The sequence below is a fragment of the Chiloscyllium punctatum genome, chromosome 1 (genome assembly GCF_047496795.1).
Source record: "Chiloscyllium punctatum isolate Juve2018m chromosome 1, sChiPun1.3, whole genome shotgun sequence".
Taxonomy (NCBI): domain Eukaryota; kingdom Metazoa; phylum Chordata; class Chondrichthyes; order Orectolobiformes; family Hemiscylliidae; genus Chiloscyllium; species Chiloscyllium punctatum.
This window is the reverse complement of record NC_092739.1, coordinates 104,667,537-104,687,860: the sequence shown is the minus strand read 5'-3', so window position 1 is coordinate 104,687,860 and position 20,324 is coordinate 104,667,537. Positions and strand designations below refer to the sequence as shown.

Sequence of the window (20,324 nt, the reverse complement as noted above, 5' to 3'; positions counted from 1 at the left end):
CCATTTTCTTGCTCACTGACCTAGCATGTCCAAGTTCTTCTGCAGCCTCCCACCTCCTCAATATTACTTCCCCCTCCAACCTATTGTTGTTTCATATATACAAATTAGCAAAAATCCCCTAGTTCCTTCATCCAGATTTTTAATGTATAATGTGAATAGCTGGGGTCCCAACACAGACCCATGTGGAACTCCACAAGACCCCTTATCCCAACTCTCTGCCTTTTGCCAATCCTCTATCCATGCAGTACCTTACCCCTAATACCATGGGCTCTTATTTAGCAGCCTCCTGTGCAGGACCTTGTCAAGGTCTTCTGGGAAATCCAAATAGATCATGTCCACTGGCTCTCCTTTGTCAAAGTTGCTCGTTACCCCCTCCAAGAATTTTAACAGATTTGTTAGGCATGACCTCCCATTAATGAAGCCATGCCGACTCAGCCGTATTTTGTCATGCACTTCCAAGTACTCTGCAGTTTCAACCTTGATAATGGACTTTTAAAATCTTATCAATGACAAGGTCAGGCAAATGGCCTATGTTTTCATTAGTTTCCTGTCTTCTGCCTCCCTCCTTTCTTCAAGAAAGGGTGTTACATAAGCCACTTTCCTATCCTCTACGACCCTCCCTGAGTTCAGAGATTCTTGAAAGATCACCACAAATGCCTCTGTGATCTCCTCACCGATTTCCTTCAGAACTCTGGGGTGTAGTCTATCCAATCTGGGTGATTTAACACATTAATAATGGCCATTGTTCACACCTCTGCCCCCGACTGTCTTGAAGTTCTGGTATGTTGCTGATTTTACCTATTCTGTTCAGCTCCGTTTCTTAGTTCTCCATTGCTAATTCTCCAACCTCATTTTCCAGCAGCCCAATATCCACACTTGCTTCTCTCTTACCTTGTAAATATCCACAAAAAAACTCTTGAAATCTTAAATTATTAGCTAAATTAATCACATTTTATCTTCTCCCATTTATTGCTTTTTTAGTTATAGTCTGCTGGTTTTTAAAGGCTTCCCAATCAAGTGGTTTCCCACTAATCTTCACCACATTGTGAGCTTTTTCTTTTGCATTTATGTTATTCCTGATTTCCCTTCTTCATCCTGGGGAAGAACTTCTGCTGTGCCTCCTGAATTACCTCAGAAACCCCTGCCATTGCTGCTGAACCGCCTTCCCTGCTAGGCTTCCATTCCAATCAACTCTGGCCAGCTCCTCCCTCATGTCTTTGTGGTTACCTTCACTCAATTGTAATATTGTTACTTCTGATTCAAATCTTCTCCCTCTCAAGCTGCAAGTTGAATTCTTTCATATTGTGGTCACTACCCCTTTGGGGTTCCTTCACTTTACATGCTCTAATAAAGTTTGCCTCATTAAATCCAGAATTGCCTGTTCCCTCGTATACTCCACTGAAAGCTACTCTAAAAATAATCATTTCATAGACATTCCATGAATTCCTTTCTTGACACCCGCTACCAAGCCAGTTCACCTACATATCAAAGCCACCCCGTCCTCAATTATTGTACTGTTGTCTTTCTTACATGCCTTTTCTAACTCCTGATTTATTTTCTTCCCCACATCCTGGCTACTACTCAAAGGTCTATACACAGCTTCCATCATGGTCTTTTTTCCTTTGCAGTTTCTGAACTCTACCCACACAGATTTCTGACTCCATATCACTTACTATTAATTCAATTTCATTTTTTATTAATAAGACAACCCTGCCCCATCTATCCATCTGCCTGTCCTATTAATAAGATTTGTTTTTTGGATGTTTAGTTCCTAGCCCTGATCCCCTTGTAGCCACGTCTCTGTGATATCCGCCAATTTCAATCTGTGCTATAAGCTCATTTACCTTTTTTCATACACTGCACACAAAGTGGTTCCCTTATCTGCTGTGCCTGAAGTTAAATTCATGATGTTTTTTTCATACTGCCTGTCCTGTTACTTGTTCTGGAAACTTTAACCACTGCTCAGCCTCCACGCTTCTTTAACTCTTACCATAATCTTCCACCTGCTGACTATTTAGTTTGACGCCTTACTCACAGTCTTAGTGATTTGTAAGGACTTTGACCCCAACAAGATTCAGGTGAAACCGTCCCATCGAACAGCTCCCTCCTCCCCCGCTGTTGAAGCCAATGTCGTCTTTCCTTTGCTAAGGAGACGAAACAGCTCACAATGTTACAGATATGGTCTCAACAGCACCGTGTAACTTGCAGTGAAGACTTCCTTACTCTTATACTCCAACCTCCTTGAAAAAAGGTCAACATTCAATTAGCCTTTTTGATTGCCTGTATGCCAACCTTCTGTGTTTCATGCACAAGTACTCCCAAGTGCCTTTTGGTTGTAGCTTTCTGCAGATATTCTCCCTTCCAAAATGAAGAAGTTCACATTTTCCCACATTGTATTCCATTTGCCAACTTTTTGCTAACTTATTTAATATATCAACAGCTCTGCGTAAACTGTTTGTATCCTTTTCACAAGTTTCCTTTCCACCTATATTTGTGTCATCCAGGAGTGTATTCAGTGTCTTCCTTCACATCATTAACTTATATTGCAAACAGATGTAGGCCCAGCACTGATCCCATTAGAACCCAACTACTTACAGGTCACCAACCTGAAAAAGAATCCCTTATCCCCACTTGATATTTCCTATCCATTGGCTAATTCTCTATCCATGCCAACACCATAGGCTCTTATGGCAACCTTTTGTGAGGTACTTTGTCAAATATCCTCTGGAAGACCAAATGCAACACATCTACTAGCTCCACTCTATCTACTCTGGTTGAGACTTCCTCAAAAAACTCTAATAAGTTGGTTAGAAGTGGTTTTCCTTTCATGAAGTCTTGCTGATTACATGATGATTTTCCAAATGTACTGTTATTACTTACTTAATTATTGATTCCAACATTTTTCCAACAATAGATATTAGGCTTATTGGCCCATAATTATCTGCTTTGTGGGTCCCTCCCTTTTTGAATAAGGGTGTTACCTTAGCAGTTTTCCAAACCTCCAATACTTCTCCAATGTCCAAAAGGTTTTGAAAAATTTCAACTGCATCCATTCACTCTGGAGCTTGTTATTTTACGAACCAAGGATGTAAGCCATCAGGGTCAGGGGACTTACATGTCTTCACATCAGAACAAAACATCCTTTAGCTCTCACTGTCCCTCTGCCCCCCCCCCCCCCCCAACCTTCGAAAGAAAAAGCACACCTCTTTCTAAACATAATCTACAGATCACAGGCAATAAAGGATCACATACATTTAAACTGTGACAGCATTTTGTACCAAGCTCCCCAACCTTGACGATATAAGAGCTTGGTGATTTTTTTTATGTTGTTCGTGAACTTGAGCCATAAGCCCATTGACAGCTGGCCTCCCACAACAAGCATGAAATGGCAGCTTCCAAAAGAGCTAATTTTTAGAGGCTGGAAACAATCAAACAGGATCAGAGAAACAGTTAGTGTCCTAGGTACATTATTCTGAGGAGATTTCGGCAGGATTTTGATTCATGAAGCTGGAGGCTAGGCTGGGGGTGGGCTGAATGTTTTTGTGTTTCTTAAAGGAATACTCCTGTATGGACGAGAAATTACATGACTGGTAGTCATTTCAGAGATTCTGATTTATGATCCCCTGGTTAGTTATTCCATTCCAGCTTCAATGTTCCAGATTCTTTATGAAGATGCAAAGTTATTCAAATAATATCTAATTCATTTTTCCACAGCTGCTCACATTGGAGTTGGTATAAGTGGTGAAGAAGGAACACAGGCTGTCCTTTCAAGTGATTTCTCCTTTGCTCAATTTCGTTATCTACAACGTCTGTTATTAGTCCATGGAAGATGGTCATATTTTCGCATGTGCAGATTTCTCAGTTACTTTTTCTATAAAAATTTTGCCTTCACATTTGTTCACTTTTGGTACGGATTTTTCTGTGGATTTTCTGCACAGGTAAGTCTGCTCCAAAATCTATGTTTTGCACTCATATAATTCATGCAGAAATGTGAATTGATGATTCTCAGGGTAAGGAGAAATGTCAATTGGAACATTACACCTTTAAGAAAGTAATTTCTTCATTACACAAGTTTACCAATTGAAAGCAGCCAGTAATAATAATCTCAGAATAACAGAATGCACTTTTAAGACTGAGATAAGGAGAATTTCTTCTCATAGATGGTAGTGAATTTGTGGAATTATTTACCACAGAGGGATGCAGAGGCTGCGTTGTTAAGTAGTTTCAGAGATTGACAGATTGTTAATCAGTAAAGAAATCAAGGGTTATGGGAAGAATGCAGGAAAAGAGAGTTGAACATTATCAAATCAGCTATGATCTCATTGAATCGTGGAGCAGATCGAATGGGCTGAATGGCTTGCTTCTGCTCCTATATCCTATAACTTAGAGTCTCCCATTTGCCAGCATCTGTGCTATGTTATGCATTATTGCAGGTTTTCTTTTCTAATTTGATGATGTCCCTTCCTCATAAGTCATCTATGGCTTTTTTGAGGCAAGAGAAACTGGACCTCTTGTCCCTTAAAAGAATAAATCTGTTTTATATCATGCTAGATTAGTTTTTCAACATTTCACACCAAATGTGCATAATTTTTAACCAGTAATGGATTTGTCTAGTTTACTCTGGGCAAACTCAGTCTTGTCCTGTTGGCCTTATGTAATTTTAGTATTGTGTTGCCCTTTCCCTTTTTCATGCAATGCATTGAATTCAATCAATTTCTGGTCACTGTGATATAAATATTAACACACCAGAAGCTTGTTATCCAAACCTGGCTCATTGCTTATTATTAATTATTGGAACAGAGCATGCTATTCAGCCTACCAAGGTTGTTCTGCCATTCAGTGAAATCAAGGCTTATTTGTTGCCAAATTCCATATATCTGCCTTTGCTGATCAAAACATCTATCTCAGACTTAAAATAAACAATTGATCCGGCATAAAGTTCCAAATCTCTACCTCCTTTTGTATGTAGAAGTGCTTCCTAACACCACTCAAGAATAGTCCGGTCTCTATTGTTTACTGTCTTCAGGCTGCCTTAGCATTATCTGGCACGTCGGTTTGTGGGGGTGACTATTAAATGTGCTGGTGAAAGCTGATAAATGGTGCTCAGATTATGTCCCTAGTTCCAGAATTTCCAACTAGTGGCAATAGTTTATCTTTAATTGTGTTGTTTTTTCCGGTTATCAGATCACCCATAACCTTCTAAATTCTAGAGAAATCTAATTTCTCTTCCATTCTTGATGGTTCCAAGATATATTGCAGAAATCTATCTTGAACACACTCAAAAAATGTATATTTCTGATGTGAACTTAGCTGCTTACCCCATTCCATATGGAAATTAAAATCACTTGTTAATTCCACACTGCTTTTATTCCATATTCACCTAATCTCTACATTAATACACCCTGCCACTTCACACTGTCTTATCAACAATTATGTGATTACGGTATTGAATTTTAGGTTTAATCAAAAATTCAAATGCAAATAGTATATTATCTCCTCTCCTAGCTATTTGGTGCCTAAATAAAATTTCAGTGGAAATATACATTGTAATCTAAATAACTTGAGAACTGACATGATTTCTATTTAGTTCTCAGTTTTATTTTGGAATTATTTCATGAAAATCTGTGTATCTGAATGTGCTATATAACTAATTGTTCATTTTCAGGCTTAATAAATCTTAATAGTGCTATTCTTTTTTTTCTACAGACTGTATATGATGAATGGTTTATTACACTGTACAATTTAATGTATACATCTCTTCCTGTATTAGCAATGAGTCTGTTTGATCAGGTATGTCACTACATTTTTTTAACTCTCTTTGGGCTGTCCTTACATTATCTGCCACAACAGTAGTAGGGGTGACCATTAAATGTACAGGTGAAGCACTGATGACATCATCAGGTGTCATTTGTGATTTTAACTTGAGGTCTGAAAAGGGGAGCAGTGATAAGACCAATAATTCATCAACTCTCCTAAGTTTCTCATGGTCCATAAAGGAACTAAACAAAAGTATCTTATTGAAGCCATTATAGTCCTGAGCAACAATCTCCCCAATTTCTTTTTGCAGTATTCAGCAAACGTGCAGGTTCTTTCAAATTCTTTCCACAGCAATGCACATGCAGTAACTCGACCTGTGGTCAGTTTATGTAAGAACTTCTAACTTCCATAGCTTGGAGGAAACGAGGGCTCTGACTCCTATTCCTCACTGGTTTGGCCTGTTAGGAATCCTGAAGAAGGGCTGATGCCCGAAACGTCGATTCTCCTGTTCCTTGGATGCTGCCTGACCTGCTGCGCTTTTCCAGCAACACATTTTCAGCAATAAGGGATTAGCCCTTATTGAAATTTAAATGAAATTTAAAAAATCAAAGTTTTCCTGTCAGCTTGACAGATAAATTATTTCTTGTCACATATTTTCTTTTCCTGACTTAACACTCCATCAGAATTTCCAACTCATATTGTTCCAATTCCATTCCTTCTAGTCACTGGTAATGTCCCCACCTGTCATGATCTTAACAGGTGGCCCACTATTTCTTGTTGGCTGTTTTATACAAGATGTCAACAAGTTCCATGAAAATGTAGCCCTGGCTATTAAACTTATGCAAGCATACCTGGTATTATGCCTACATTGCTCACTTAAGTGCTTTCCTACCCAGTAGTAAATATTGAAACTAGCATTTCTGAAGTGGTTGTTTGAGATATTATAAAACATAATTTGTTTGTTGAATATAAAATATTTTAAACAGTTATTTAATTGATGATAGAAAATCAAGATGTAAAATGATAAGTTTAAGAATAATATTGCTTCAGCAGTTTCACTACAGTCCCTTGTGTTGCAGCGGTAGAGTCCCTGCCTGAATAGAGTCATAGAGATGTACAGCACAGAAACAGACCCTTCAGCCAGCACTCGACCCATATCCCTCCAAGCCCTTCCTATACATATACACATCCAAATGCCTTTTAAATGTTGCAGTTGTACCAGCCTCCATCACTTCCTCTGGCAGCTCATTCCATACACGTCCCACCCTCTGTGTGAAAAAGTTGTCCCTTAGGTCTTTGTTATATCTTTCCCACCTCACCCTAAACCTATGCCCTCTAGTTCTGGACTCCCCGACCCCAGGGAAAAGACTTTGTCTATTTATCCTATCCATGCCCCTCATAATTTTGTAAACCTCTATAAAGTCACCCATCAGCCTCTGACACTCCAGGGAAAACAGCCCCAGCCTGTTCAGCCTCTCCCTATAGCTCAAATCCTCCAACCCTGGCAACATCCTTGTAAATCTTTTCTGAACCCTTTCAAGTTTCACAACATAGAGGGATGTGGGCCAAGTGCTGGCAAATGGGACTAGATTAAGTTGGGGTATCTGGGGATGTTGCAGCTCCAACATCACTCAAGAAGCTTGTCGCTATCCAGGTTAAAGCAGCCCATTTGATTAGCACCACATCTACAAACATCCACTCCCTCCACCCCTGACACTCAGTAGCAGCAATGTGTACAATCTACAGGATGCAATGCAGAAATTCACCAAATATCCTCAGAGAGCACCTAACATACCCATGATCACTTCCATCTAGAAGGACAAAGGCAGCAGATACATGGGTGCACCACCACCTTCAAGTTCCCCTTGAAGCTACTCACCATCCTGATTTGAAATATATTGCTATTCCTTCATTATCATTCCGTCAAAATCCTGGAGTTCCCTTCCTTAAGTCATTGTGGTTGACCACAGCATATAGACTGCAGAGGTTGAAGAAGGCAGTTCTCAAGGGCAACTCGGGACAGGCAATATAAATATTGCATTTATATAAATATGGGGTGAGTACAGAGTCTGCTTCAGTTATGTTACCCCACATGAATGAATAGGTTTCTAACCATCACACTTAGGGTTAATTCATGATTGTGGGTGCTAAAGATCAGTAATTGTAGCCCCAGGACATGTCTGCAGGAGTTCATTAGAATAGTGACCTCGGCCCAACCATCTGCGGCTGCTGGAGGCAACAGTCAAGTGATATTATCTCTGGACTGTTAATCCAGAGACCCAGGTAATATTCTGGGTACCCATGTTTGAATCCTGCTATAGTAGAAGGTGGAATTTGAATTCAATAAAAATCCGGAATTAAGAGTCCAATGATGATCGTAAAACCATTGTCAATTGTCAGAAAAACCCATTCTGGTTCAGTAATTCACTAATGTCCTTTAGGGAAGAAAACTGCCATCCTTACTTGGTCCGCACTACATGTTCCCTGATAAGATACAACAAGATTTTGATAATATCCAGGCTGACAAATTGAAGTAACATTTGCACCCATAACACAATAACAAAATGTAAATGTCAGGCAATGACCATCTCCAATAAGAGACAATCCAACCACTTCCTCTTGACTTTCAATGATGTTACCATCACTCACTATCAACGCCTTGGGGTTATCATTGACTAGAAACACAACTGGACTCACCACACAAACTAGTGTCTTTAAGGGCAGGTCAGAGGCGAGGAATGCTATGGTGAGTAACTCCCCTCCTAACTCTCCAATGCCTGACCGCCATCTACAGACCCAAGCCAGGAGTGAGATTAAATACTTTCTGCTCGCATGGACAGGTGCAGCTCTAACAACACACATGAAGCTCAATACCGTACAGGACAAAACAGCCCGCTTGACTGGCACCTCATCCACAGGCATCCATTCCTTCCACCACTGTAGCAGTAACGTGTACTATCTATAAGATGCACTTCAGAAATTGATCAAAGATCCTTAAGCAGCACCTTTCCAACCTTCTCTCTAGAAGGACAAGAGCAGCTATTGTGTAGAAACACTATTATCTGCAACTTGCCCTCCAAGTCATTCACCATCCTGACTTGGAAATATATTGCTGTTCCTTCAGTGTTTCAATGTCAAAATCCTAGAATCTCCCCTTTAATGACATTGTAGGTCTACCTACAATATATGACTGCAACAGTTCAAGAGTGTAGCTCATCACTACCTTGTCAAAGACAACTAGGAATGGCAATAAATGCTGTCAGCCAGCAATACCCATGTCCTATGTGTGAATAAAAAAGAACATGAAAAGTAAGCAGCTGGCTGAAGTACTGTTGGCTTCAGAATTATATTGCAGTTTTGGGAGAGGAGGATGAAATTCAAGATAAAAATATGTAGATATATAAGCAAAATCTAACATAAAAGAACACATGCCAAGGATCTATTTATAGCTTGTCATTCAATATTGATTGGAACTGATTTTGTGTTGCAGGATGTAAATGACCGCTGGAGTATGGCATATCCTCAACTTTATGAACCTGGACAGTTTAATCGTTATTTCAACAAATTGGTTTTTGTGAAATGTATTATCCATGGAGTTTATAGTTCCTTGGTTCTTTTTTTTATTCCCTATGGTGCACTATTTGAAGCAGTGAGAGATGATGGAGAGACAGTATCTGACTATCAGTCTTTTGCTTTAATTGCTCAGACATGCTTGCTTGTGGCCGTTACTCTACAGGTAACTGAGTATTCACATTTTTTGTAAAGAAACCCTGGATATTTATGTTATTATGAAAACAAATGATAATATTTACTTTTTTTGCCAACTCAATATGCCTCAGTTGTAAATACATTTAAATAGCTCACACTTAATGTGATGGCACTTAGGTAGTGCCATCACATGTGACAATTTCTGCATGCAGGATTTCAAAAGTGGTTGGCTTTGCACATATCACTGTGGCTCCATCAAGCTGTCGTTCACCACTGATGTAACAATAAGCCAAGATGGTATTTCCATTTTACAAATCTGCCACGTTTTACCAAGAAAGTAAAGAAACAATGTGATTTACTGGCATACTGAGGAAACTCCATGGAGACTCCAAAAAGCCAACTGACCTAGATCCTGAAGTCCTGCTCAATATTTTTGCCAAATCAGATTTTCAACAGTAGGACAAATGGAGTTGGATGAGAGTCATTTCAATACAAAATCAGCAGGGCAGATCCCATTTTCCTGCAGCAAGGGCCGTAATTTGCAGTGTGTCTATTGCAATCCTTTTGAGAGATTATAATACTCTTGAAGAATGGATAAGGTCTGCAAAATGTCAAGCTGTGAAGTTATTTAAATACTTAGCCTTTAAAGATAAAAAAGAATCTACATACTCAGTATGTAGATTGTCCGACTTTCTAACTCAGTATGTAGATTGTTCGACCAGAGGGGAGGCCATATTGGATTTGGTACTTGGTAACAAACAGGGACAAGTGATGGGCTTGTTAGTGGGTGAGCATTTTGGTGATGGTGACCACAATTCTGTGACTTTCACCTTGGTTATGGAGAGAGATAGGTGCGTGCAACAGGGTAGGTTTTATAATTGGGGGAAGAGTAAATACGATGCTACAAGACAAGATCTGAGGAGCATAAGTTGGGAACATAGGCTGTCAGGGAAGGATGTCGTTGAAATGTGGAACTTTTTCAAGGAACAGATACGATGTGTCTTTGATATGTATGTACCTGTCAGGCAGGAAAGAGATGGTCATGTGAGGGAACCTTGGTTGACAAGGGAAGGTTGAATGTCTTGTAAAGAGGAAGAAGGAGGCTTACATAAGGTTGAGGAAACAAGGTTGGAGGGATACAGGATAGCCAGGAGCTGTAGAAAGGGATTAGGAGAGCTAAGAGAGGGCATGAAAAATCTTTGGCGGGTAGGATCAAGGATAACCCCAAGGCCTTTAATGAGTATGTGAGAAACATGAGAATGACGAGAACGAGGGTAGGTCCGATCAAGGGCAGTAGTGGGAGACTGTATATTGAGTCGGAAGAGATAGGAGAGGTCTTGAATGAGTACTTTTCTTCATTGTTTACAAATGAGAGGGACCATATTGTTGAAGAGGAGAGTATGAAACAGACTGGTAAGCTAGAGGAGATACTTGTTAGGAAGGAAGATGTGTTGGGCATTTTGAAGAACTTGAAGATAGACAAGTCCCCCGGGCCTGACAGGATATATCCTAGGATTATGTGGGAAGCATGAGAGGAAATTGCAGAGCCGTTGGCAATGATCTTTTCGTCTTCACTGTCAATGGGGTGGTACCAGGGGACTGGAGGGTGGCGAATGTTGTGCCCCTGTTCAAAAAAGGGAATAGGGATAACCCCGGGAATTATAGGCCAGTTAGTCTTACTTCGGTGGTGGGCAAAGTAATGGATAGGATTCATGAGTATCTGGAAAGACACTGCTGATTAGGGACAGCCAGCACGGATTTGTGAGGGGTAGGTCTTGCCTTACAAGTCTTATTGAATTCTTTGAGGAGGTGATCAAGCATGTGGATGAGGGTAGAGCAGTGGATGTAGTGTACATGGATTTTAGTAAGGCATTTGATAAGGTTCCCCATGGTAGGCTTATGTGGAAAGTCAGGAGGCATGGGATAGTGGGAAATTTGGCCAGTTGGATAGAGAACTGGCTAACCAGTCGAAGTCAGAGAGTGGCGGTAGATGGTAAATATTCAGCCTGGATCCCGGTTACAAGTGGAGTTCCGTAGGGATCAGTTCTGGGTCCACTGCTGCTCGTAATGTTTATTAATGACTTGGAAGAGGGAGTCGAAGGGTGGATCAGTAAATTTACAGACGATACGAAGATTGGTGGAGTTGTGGATATTGAGGAGGGCTGTTGTCGGCTGCAAAGGGACTTAGATATGATGCAGAGCTGGGCTGAGGAGTGGCAAATAGAGTTCAACACTCAAGTGTGAGGTTGTCCATTTTGGAAGGACAAATAAGAAAGCGGAATACAGGGTTAACGGTAGGGTTCTTAGTAAGGTGGAGGAGCAGAGGGATCTTGGGGTCTATGTTCATAGCTCTTTGAAAGTTGCCACTCAGGTGGATAGAGCTTGTAAGAAGGCCTATGGTGTATTAGCGTTCATTAGCAGAGGGATTGAATTCAAGAGTCGTGAGGTGATGTTGCAGCTGTACAGGACCTTGGTAAGGCCACATTTGGAGTACTGTGTGCAGTTCTGGTCGCCTCATTTTAGGAAAGATGTGGAAGCTTTGGAGAGGGTGCAGAGGAGATTTACCAGGATGTTGCCTGGAATGGAGAATAGGTCGTATGAGGACAGGTTGAGAGTGCTAGGCCTTTTCTCATTGGAACGGCGAAGGATGAGGGGTGACTTGATAGAGGTTTATAAGATGATCAGGGGAATAGATAGACAGTCAGAGACTTTTTCTCCGGGTACAACAGAGTGTTACAATGGGACAAATTTAAGGTGAAGGGTGAAAGGTATAGGGGGGATGTCAGGGGTAGGTTCTTTACCCAGAGAGTGGTGAGGGCACGGAATGCGCTGCCTGTGGGAGTAGCAGAGTCAGAATCATTGGTGACCTTTAAGCGGCAATTATATAGGTACATGGATAGGTACTTAAGCTAGGACAAATGTTCAGCACAACATCGTGGGCCAAAGGGCCTGTTCTGTGCTCTATTGTTCTATGTTCTATGTAAGGCCTCCCTGTGTCAGAGAAGGATGAAGAAAAACTTGAGTTGTCAAGTTATTTAAATCTGCAACCTTTTCAAATAGGTTGCCTTTTCACAGAGGTAAAATAAAGACATGTTTGAGCAGTTACAAAAGCTATTACTGATGTTACCCTAAGGGTTATCAAAATGACATTATTAATAATTCGCTGTTCTCCGCTGTTCAATTTTGAGGGTTTGTAACCACTGTTCCTTAATAATGACAGTTCACCATTTGTAAGGAATTTTCAGATTATTGAGTTTGTCGAGAAGCAGCAGTTTAGAAATGATATGTTAAGTAATCAGACAAAATAACATATACAACCCATGTAAATTACATGTGACTTGAACACATGATAACCCAGAAACGGGGATTCTTTATTCCACAGGCACCATGTACATGGAATGAAGCGTATCACCTATATTGGGCTGAGAAATCTTTTGTTGATGTGCCCTCCTCTTTCCCATCAGCCCTCCTTCCACCAAAACATCAGTTTTTTTTCCCCAGCAAGAGACCATTTGAATGCTCCAGCTGCTCTCCCTAACTGATTACCACCTCTTGGTGGAAGTCCCAGTGAACTGCTCAGCTCCCTTGTTCAGTAGCCTCCATCACTATCACCACCACCTTCCTGGCAATTCTGTTACATCTGGATAGTTCAAGATGAACAGACAATTGGCACAGTGTGTGTCAATTTCATTAAAATTGTGAAGACAACATCTTGCTCTTTAGCTAAAGTGTTCGGGATTTCTTGCCTTGGTCCTTTCCATCCTCTCACAATCCACTTTTGATCTAGAGGAGGTAGCTATCTGGTAAGCACTGCCATCTATCAAGAACAACTCCTCTGAGTCTGACCTCTTATTGACATAAACTATCTTAGGGAATGATAATTTATGCTGTGTCAATAGCTTGTTTAATGTTTTAAAATCAGTGAGCACAGGACAACTACTGACATGTTAGGATAACTATTGCCTCCTCTTGTGTAGTACCATCTTAAAATCAGTCTTCATTTTTCTGAAGAAAAGATTTCTGTTTTTCCTAAACAACTTGGGGCACCAATAAATTAGTGGCCTGATAGTCTTTTTATCTATTATCTTTAACTTGCCTTTGTAATTGCTGAAGAAGTTGTTTTTTTGGGATTATGTGGAAGTGTCGGTGTTGGATTGGGGTGGAGAAGATCAGAAGTCACATGACACCAGGTTATTGTTCAACAGGTTTATTTGAAATCACCACCTTTCAGAGCGCTGCTCCTTCATCAGGTGATGTCAGGTGAAGGAGTAGCCTTCCAAAAGGTGGTGATTTCAAATAAACCTGTTGGACTATAACTTGGTGTCATGTGACTTCTGACCTTCTGTTTTTGGGAACAGAGGCATGTGTTACAGCAGCCATAAGTGAGTTCTCATGCTACATAGAATAAAATAGATGAAAATCAGTTTTATAAGGACCCAACTTCCAACACTACAAACTATTGATATCCACAGTACAGTTTCATAAATTCATTTTGTTGATAGCTCAAAGAGGTAATTGAAGAATTAGTTCTCTTTGAAACTGATTAAGAGATTAAGTACTTGAATAGATTAAATATTTTCAGTGGGCTTTCACAAATGAAAGTGTGTTTTGATAGTGAACTCAAAAGTAGACGTTGATTTTGTTTTACTTCACCAAGACTACTATTAGCAATGGACTGCCTGTTAGTAAATTCTGGGTGTGTTGGCGTGAATAGTCAAAGGGCAAAGATTGGTGGGTGGGTTGGCATGAGTTAGCATTATGTTGGCATAAAGGATATGAGGGGCCATAGTGGTGGAGAGGTGGACATGGATTGACATATGGGGCTATGAGGGGTCCTGGTGGTGGTCGGGGGTGGTGGTGGGGGGAGCAGCACAGGTTGGCATTAGCTTAACATTTGGGGTAATTGGCAGAATGAGTTAACATGAGTTGGCATTAAGTTGGGATATGGGCTATGGGGCCAAAGGAATGAATTGAGCATGTTTTGGTAGAAAGGTATGAACAGCCTTTGGAAGTTGCTGAGGGAGGCATTAGTTGGCATTGGAGAATGGATGGGGGGGATGAGGCATAAGGACTGGATGGCTTAATGTTTAACAAAATGGCTGGGATAAAGTCTCACAGAACTATGGTGGCTCTTTTAAACAGCTCAACTCTCCCAGTGGCTGCTCCTAATCTTTGTACTGGTGAGTAAGAGCTTGACTGTCCTGTCATCCTTGAACATTCCATCCAATGTGGACATGGCAAGCCAGCTACATCTCTCCTCAACTCAGAAACACAAATCCAGGCCTACTATACTAGTTTGTGAAACTCTGTTTCTCTCCACAGAGAACTATTTATGTAGAATTTTACCAAAAACCTTCTGAAATCTTGATATACCACATCCTCTGCTTCTTTATCTATTCCACTTACCTCCTCAAAGAACTCCTAATAGATTTGTCAAACAGGATTTCCCTTACATAAATCCTGATGACTGCTCAATCCTACCATTATTTCTAAGTGCTCTGCTATCACAACCTTTATTATAGATTCTAGCCTTTTTCCCTGTGGTTGACATTAGGCTAGCAGGTTTTCAGTCCTTCACTTTCTCTCTCTCAAATAGTGGGGTTACATGTACCACTTTCCAACTTGCAAGGTCCACTTCAGAGGCCACAATTTTTTGAAAGGTGATCGCCACACATTACATTTACAGTCACCTATTTCAACACTCTTAGAAGTAGATTATCAGGTTCAGGGGATTTAGCTACTTGAAGTCCCATTAATTTCTCTAGTAAAATCAGGTAGAGTGTTGAATGGGTGCCTGATCAACATTGATTATTACATGTTCCCACCAAACTTGTATGTTCTGGAATATATTATCACGTATGAAGTTCAGCAATAACAATGGTTGATAAAATTGTAGTTATGTACTAGTCTGTGTGCATTCGTTGTTATGAAGAGTTACAGGCTTGTTGCTGGCATTGCTAATGTGATTCTTTTCTATCCGGGGGTTTCAGTTGCAATATTGGCTCAGATGTTTGCTGATACAGTCATTTTGTATGTTGTATGCATCAAAGTAAAGGCCTGTTAGGCTTGTTTCTTTTTAGGAGTTTGTTTGCACTTATAACAGGGCTGTCTTTATATTCGCCTTGATTGTACCTTCAGTGGTAAATTTCCTGATGGTTTAATGTGGTTAGCAGAAAGGATTTTGTGGCAAAATTCATCATTATAGCTCATGAATTATTTAATAGAAATAATTCAATTTCTGAAAAATAATTGTCTTTGTACCAATTACTTTGTGTTCAGAGGCCTGGACATTCTAGTGCAAGAATCACAGAAAACTAATATATAAGTGCAGCAGGTAATTAGTAAGGCAAATAGAGTTTTGGCATTTATTGCTAAAGAGATTGAGTATAAAAGTAGGGAAGTGTTGCAGCGACTATACAAGGCATTAGTGAGAATGTATCTGCAGCATTGTGTGCAATTTTGGTCCCCTTAGTTGAGGAAGAATGTAGTTGCATTGGACACATAGGAAATTCACTGGATTGATTCCAGAGGTGAGGTGTTTGTCTTATGAAGAGAGGTGGAGCAGTTTAGGCCTGTACTAGAATTTAGAAGAATGAAAGGAAATCTTATTGAGATATATAAGATGCTAAGTGCAATTGATAAAGTAGACATGGGGAGAATGTTTCCTCTTGTGGGCAGTTCCAGGACATTGAGTAAATTTAAGCAAGAGACAGAAAGATTTTTAATGAATAACGGAGTGAAAGGTTATGGAGAGTGGGTAAAAAAGTGGAGCTAAGGATGAGATGAGATCAGATATCGAATGACAGAGTAGCATTGAGGGCTGAACCACCTATTCTTGCACCAAGTTCTTATGTTAAGTAATATCTTGGTTACAGCACACAAATTCATGTTGAAATGTTTTTCTGCTTTTTGAGATAATGCTGAATAATGACCAATGTCTCATCAAATATCTTAATGTAAAGTACCAAAGATATTGCAAAATTATTATGTGTTGGTTTTCAAAAGACGTAGGCTGGTATTTTCCTGATTTCAGCCTAAGGCTGAAAGTGAGAAAGAATAGTGGAGGTAAACTAACTCCATGTTAGGATGTGCAATCCATCAGATCTTCCAGCAGTCAGGTTTCTACAGAATTAGAACCCAGGTTGAGAAAGACCCAGCTGCCAGTGGCTGTTGCTGCTCCAGCATCCCAAGGATAGAGCAATAGTGGAACAAAAGAATGTCATTGGTAGGGATTTAGGTGGCTATAGGGTGGGGTCCTAGGAGTCAGAAGCAAGGGCAGGAGATAAGTTTTCACAGCTATTACTCTGCTTTAAGACCCATCCCCAGCTTCACATACAGTCCCCTAGTCATGTATAGATTAGTGCAAATCAACAGCCCCAATCCTCCAAAATCAACAGCCAATCATATTGGTTGTCAATCAGTTGGCTGTCCCTTTTTGTTGTCCTGGCTGAGGCTGAAATAGTCACAACCAAGTGGAGATAATTCCTTAAGTGGCTCTCAAGTGGTTAGTTGGTGGCAGGGAAAGAAAGTAGAACTTAGGCCTTCCTGTCTACAATGTAAATATAGTGGAGACAGGAAGGTGGTGCCATTCCGATTGGCCACAGTTCTACCTAATTAAGTTTGTGTCCCATGCACAGGATTACTGCCTTTGAGACTGAATGACTCTGCCCTAAGTTTATAAATGTTTATTTAATGATGAATAATTGACATAGAAATTTGACTGCAATAACCTTGCTGTTTGGTAACAGATCGCACTGGATACATCATTTTGGACAGCTATCAACCATTTTTTTATCTGGGGAAGTCTTGCTGTCTACTTTGCAATAACTTTTACAATGTACAGCAATGGCATGTATCTGATGTTTCCAACCTCATTTCCTTTTATTGGTATGTACTTTTAATAGTTATCACTTCTGTTACAAATAATTTTTATGTTAAAGTAATTGATAGTTATGCACTATTCCTCTAAGATATTCCAAACAATCCCTTTCACCGTTTTCAAGAACAATTTTTTTTATTCTATCGTCTGCGGCTCGAATTTTTTTTAGCTTTGTTTGTGGTGGGTAACCCGCTATCAGCTGTTCCATATATAAATCTCGCCCCTTTTGCACTTTCATTAATGTTCCAATAAATTTCCATATGGTTGGGTGGTGAGCTCCGAGTTCAAAAGCAGTTCTCCAATGAGCAGCTTCAGTGTGATTATTTGTGCGATCTTCATCGTTTATTGTTGTCTCATAGACCGACCACATATCATAGGGAAACAAAGGTGCCCTTCGGCTACTGCCACGTCTATTGTAGAGTCCAATATAATTAAGTTCAAACCAATCTAGTATTGGTTGTAGTTCTTGAGGCAAAAAAATCTGCGAGTGCTTCTACTTAGGTATCAAGGTCAGTAAGTGGCACAAAAGCCAAAGCAATTATCATTTTTGCTTTTAAAGCGTAATCAGGATTGGTGTTGTATTGACAAGTTGCTTCAACTGCAGCAATATATCTATGCATTTTTTGTGCCAAATGAAAGAAACAGCTCCTACTTCTAACTTCAGGAAAACATTCTCTCATAGTACTGATAGCTGCCTGCTCAAAGTCACAATGGATATACTGCAGTCTGGGATTAGGTACCAAGGACTTCACCATTTCAAACATGCATACATACGTTAAACGCTGCTTATTTGGTAGAAGTATATACAATATTAGATGAACCCCAGCAAGTCTTTTTGCTAAAATACAATATACCTGAGAGAATAAAATAAGGGCTACATTGAAGGCACCATCCACAAACCACATCAATTCTGCTAAATGATGTATCATTTATAAGGCATCAAATCATATTTATAAGGCATGGCCAACCACAGCACCATAAGATTATCTGCAGGGCTGAGTCAGTATGTACTGACTCTTGCCTTTTGAGCATTTTCAACTTTAATTGTTCCACAATCAGCAGCCCTACCTTCAGCTGACCACTATCCGCCAAAAGAAATTTTTCTTCTGCTCTGTTATCCAGCTTATATACTTTGTATGTAATTGGAATCACCAAATGCTGAAGATCAGTAGGGTTTGGTGGTGCTAAACTAATATCATTCCTTTTTTGTCGAATTATTTTCTTCATGCTGCTTGTCATCGGTAAAGATGCTTGGACTGACTGAGGGACATCAGCTACACATTCTAGATGCTAGATACTTCCTGCGATTCTTCTACACAAAGTTTTAAGTTTGTTTTCACTTTCGCAACTTGGACACTTGCTGCGGAAGGGGAATGTGTGTGTTCATTTATTGTTTATATCACAGTGCCACTCTTGGTGTGGATCTGTCCATTACCTCGGCCCCTTTGTTCACATTGCCAAAACTTAATACTTGAATCACTCTTGGATAGTTTATCAAAAACATATATAAAACCATCATGATAAAAATTCTTATTTCCACGTTTATTAATAATTTCTGTTTCCGTTTTGAAGACTTGAGGGTAAATGAAAAAAAATACAAACTTAAAAAAAACTCTCCTGTAACAAAAATAAGTTGTTACTGAAACAATGCAAACATTACCTTAACCAATATAACAATAATTTTATTTAGTTTAGATATGCTCGGTGGTCAAAGGGCAGTGGCTAATCATTGGCGGTGAATCTACTTATTTGTGGAATTGTCTTCAGTGGCCAATGGGCAGTGGCTAAGCGTCCTCGGCGGTCAAAGGGCAGTGGCTAATCATCGGCGACGAATCTGCTGTGGCAAATGGTCCCATCCCGAAGTGATCACCTTCACAAAATACGAATATAATCTGTGCAACACATGTATATTTCTATTTTTACAATGGGAGATAACAGGACATCCAAATGACTCTAGAGGTCAATGTATTATCAGAAAATTTAAATAAAGCAGCAACAGGTTCCATTTTTATGTTAGTTTTAACACTGAGCCACATAAACAGATGTTAAATTAGATTACTAAAACTTTGATCAAAGAAATAAGCTTTTAAGCAAAATCTAAAAGGAGGTAACAAGTTAGTAAGATGAATTTAGAGCAAAAATTTCAGAGTTAAAAGCCCCATCAGCTGAAGGTAGAGCTGCTGATTGTGGAACAATTAAAGTTGAAAATGCTCAAAAGGCAAGAGTCAGTACATACTGATACAGTCCTGCAGATAATCTTATGGTGCTGTGGTTGGCCATGCCTTATAAATGTTTAAAAGGAACACTAAGTTAAGCTTGTTAACCCTGACCCAATTCAAATATGTGTCCAAACTTCTACAGTATGCAGGAAATTATAGTACCTCATCTCCACCAGTACTAAATCTAAGTTTAAATTTTCTTAACAAAGGTTATTGAAGACCACATATAAGTGCCAAAAGCAGAGCGTGAGATTTAATCAGGGACGGGTGGGAGCATTATTTGTTCAAGAGTAGAACACTGTTTGTGCAGGTTTGAAAGTGTGGATCTTGCAAAAGTTGTTTTCCTGGGAGTCTGAGGCAATGGCTAGAAAGGGAGTGTCAAAGGGAAATGGCTGTTCAGTATATAGTCCTCTTTGTAAGAAACTCATGTGCAGTGATGTGTTTGGCAGTAATTTCTCTTGGAGAGGGTATGGTCACTGTCTTGGGTGAGTTTGATCTGATAGGATGGTGTTTGATAAGACAAGGTTGGGGAGAGTATCAAGGAATGTGATAGTACAGGTGATCATAGTTATGGGAGGGTAAATGATCAGGTGGGACATTAGGACCTGAGTAGCAAAGGGCTCGTGGATAAAATGGAAAATTAATTTGTGACATGGAAGGGATTGGCTGAAGTAGGGACAATTGCAGAGTAGTGACAAGGCTTGCAAGACTTGATGGGCATGAAAAAGGGGAATTTGGAGTGGTAAACATTTTTGTTCACA

At 39.9% G+C, this 20,324-nt stretch overlaps 1 protein-coding gene across 1 annotated transcript in view; it reads left to right on the top strand.

Moving 5' to 3' along the window:
- The window catches only part of atp8b5b (ATPase phospholipid transporting 8B5b), a 278,562-nt gene that overhangs the window by 250,668 nt on the left and 7,570 nt on the right, over positions 1-20,324 (top strand). Inside the window, exons 23-26 of the mRNA XM_072571671.1 lie at positions 3,715-3,938; positions 5,707-5,790; positions 9,248-9,493; positions 17,214-17,352. Of these exons, the coding sequence (XP_072427772.1) occupies positions 3,715-3,938; positions 5,707-5,790; positions 9,248-9,493; positions 17,214-17,352 (693 nt within the window). The remainder of the gene's footprint in view (positions 1-3,714; positions 3,939-5,706; positions 5,791-9,247; positions 9,494-17,213; positions 17,353-20,324) is intronic.